Here is a 3,303-nt window from a genome sequence, read left to right on the forward strand (position 1 = left end):
TTACAACTAAATGAAGAGATATAAACGTTGACCTGAATTATCGTTTATCAATATAACATATATATGTACATGTATGTGCACACATAAATAGAGACACAACACACACACACACATACACACATACATACATACATACATTAACTCTTTATCATTATCACCCATCATTCCATTCATTCATTCATCGGTTAACACGATGATGATGATGATGATAATAATGATGATGATGATGATGACCATGATAACAATAATATAAACGATATATTTCTGACTTTATATTATAATGAAATAAAATTGTAAAAATTTGAAATTTTCATTTCCTCCAACAGCTATTTAAAAAAAAGATAGGTGTGATTTAAAAAAAAGAAAAAAATGGAATTAAGAAAAAAAAGTGACTTTCAAAAAAAGAAATAATAAATTTATCAAAAAAAAAAAAATTCGATATAGCTTTGAAATTAATTAAAATCAATTTTCTTTTTTTTTTGCTCTTAAATTTTCACCTTTTAATAGATAAAATAATTAATGCAACAATTAAAATTCTTTAGGATTGAGGAAATTTTTGAAATATTAATTTGAAATTAAATTTGATAATTCGTTTTTTGTTTTTTTTTTTTTTTTAAGCCCCTAATTCAATTATTCCGATCATTTTTTTTTTCCTCTCTCATTACATATTTTTAGGGGGAAAAAAAAAACAGTAACTATGATTTCAAAAAAAAAAGAAAAGTCTTCCATGTACTTGTATATGCCTCTTCAACAACAATTTTCCCTTTTTATCAGTTTAATTCAAACTTATCATTAAATCAACAGTGATAGTTTGTACCGTGGTGCGGGATGTTAATTTATTGACATTAATGATTAATATCAATGCAATTTATGCAACAAAATCTTTTCACTTACATATTTTTGTTTTATTTTTATTTCAATGCTATCAATATTTTTCTCGTTTTCTTTTTTTTTTTTTTATTTTCACAATCTTCATTTGATAAACGTTATGTCATATTTTGAGCAGTTATAAAAAAAAAAAATAAAATTTATTTTTCAAATTTTAAAATAAATTAGCTATGAAGAAAGTAAAGATTAATGATTTTCTAATTTTTCTAAATTTTTTCAGTTAATTAAAATTATCAACAGATTGAATTGAATTCTATTATTATTTTTAATAATAATTTACCCATAAAATGCTTATATATTTTTTTTAAACTTCTATCCTTTATTATGAGAATATTGTAAGATCATTTTCGTATATTCATAAACAATGCTTCATATATTTGTTCAGATTTACAGTAGTAATTGATAGGTGTAAATTTACAAAAGAGAACATTACTTTGACATAATTTATGATCATTTCGGGAATTATAAGATTTTCCGATAGCATTTAATTGCATACTAAAATAGGAGATAAGACTTAGAAAGAGGAAATATTTGAATTATAATATGGAATGATTTATGTGAAAAACAATTTTAAGTAATTAATTAGTTTGCTACTTCTTGGTATTAATTGTAAAGTTTTAAAATAACATTTGATGTATTCTATAATAGGACAGGAACTAACCGTTAGATAGTGATGTACTGGGTGGTACCGGTGGTACTGATAAATGAGTAGCAGGTATCGGATAATGTGTTGGTTGTGGTGGTACACCTGACATTACAGCACCCATAAACATCGGATTAAAAAGCATCGGTGGTCGAATTTGACTTGCTTGAGCCATCATTGTTAATAATTCAGGCCTAGGAAATGGCATTCGAACAGCCATAGCCATAGCTAATTGTTGTTGTTGCCAGGGATGAAATTGTAGGAAATGTTGCGGTATTTGTCCATTAACAGTAGTAATAGCAGAAGTACCAGGAGGTAGCAATGGTGGTGGTTGTGGTGGTGGTTGTTGTGGTTGTGGTAACTGTGGTTGTGATGGAATGGTATTAATCATTGATGAAGCGATACCAGTTGAATCTGATGGTGGTATCGAATCACGACCATCACTCCATGATTTTCGTTCAACTGATGTTGATGCTCGTTCACGATCATCTTTACTACTACTACCATATCCGGTACTACTGCTATTTGCATCAGTTGTGCTATTTGATAATGTTTCTGCAATTGACCAAATTTTCATTTTCTTTGGTGTTGATATTGCTGATATTGATGATCGTGGTAGATTACCGCTTGTATCGGAACATGGTGGTGATGTTACCGATTTTGAATGCACATCACCGGATGCATCTGAAATAAATTCCAAAATTATCCGGAAAATAATATGAACTATAATGTCTAATATATTAATTTGACAATTAATTTTACTCATATTTTCATCGACAAATCAATCAATAACTGATATAACATTCATATAGATAAATTATTTAATAACTGATAACATAACATTCATATAGATAAATGTACAGATGAATCAATTAATAATTGATAACCTTCATATGAATAGATTTATTTATGTTCTTTGATAATCAATAACTGATAATCTTCATATAGATGAATCAATCAATAATTGATAACATTTATATAAATCAATTAATCAGTAATTAATAAAGTTCGTGTGAATGGATTAATCAATAATTGATAACTTTTCAAATGAATTAATATTATATATTTTTCTTTTTTTCAAATGCTTCTTTGTAATTTACCTTGTTCACTGGTATCATTGATTACAACGGAGATATCTCCATCAGAAGCACTACTACATGGACGATCGGAATGATTCTGCTCTGATGATGCATCAATATCACCCAAATCATCATCATCATCATCATCACCCGGTCGATTACGTGGTGACCATGTCATCTTATTCTCTTTCTTTAGCCGTCGTCGAGCATTTGCAAACCATGTTGAGACCTAAATTCATTTTAGTAAGATTCTTGTCTAATTAATTATTAAATTACTTCATTTATTCACTCACTTAATTAATCAATTAATTTAAGCATTTATTTTATAAAATTTATTTATTTATTATTAATTTATTTGAGCCGTGCTAAAATGAATTTATGACGCTTACTTAGCTATTTACCTAATTATTACGCTTACTTAGCTATTTACCTAATTATCACGCCTACTTAGCTATTTACCTAATTATCATGCTTACTTAGCTATTTACCTAATTATTACTCTCACTTAACTATTTATATAATTACTTAAAATATTACATTTTTATTCATTCATTTTCAAATATTTTGCTAATCATTTTGATCATAAATACGGATAAAATAGATATTTGAAAAAAAAAAAAATTTTTTTTACTTTATGTGTATTTAAAAATTAGATTCACAAAAAGGTCAAACATAATACTACTCCTTCATTAG

General features: G+C 26.8%; 1 protein-coding gene across 1 annotated transcript; it reads right to left on the reverse strand.

The window, feature by feature from the left end:
* Window positions 1-1,544: 1,544 nt before the first annotated feature.
* LOAG_13395 (hypothetical protein) lies at window positions 1,545-2,788 on the reverse strand (the record flags this gene model as incomplete). Its single annotated transcript, XM_003148904.1, has 2 exons — window positions 1,545-2,215; window positions 2,632-2,788. The coding sequence occupies 2 exons, from the start codon at window positions 2,786-2,788 to the stop codon at window positions 1,545-1,547; spliced, it is 828 nt and encodes a 275-aa protein (XP_003148952.1).
* Between the last annotated feature and the right edge of the window lie 515 nt (window positions 2,789-3,303).

The sequence above is a fragment of the Loa loa genome (assembly GCF_000183805.2).
Source record: "Loa loa unplaced genomic scaffold supercont3.872, whole genome shotgun sequence".
In the NCBI taxonomy this organism is placed as follows: domain Eukaryota; kingdom Metazoa; phylum Nematoda; class Chromadorea; order Rhabditida; family Onchocercidae; genus Loa; species Loa loa.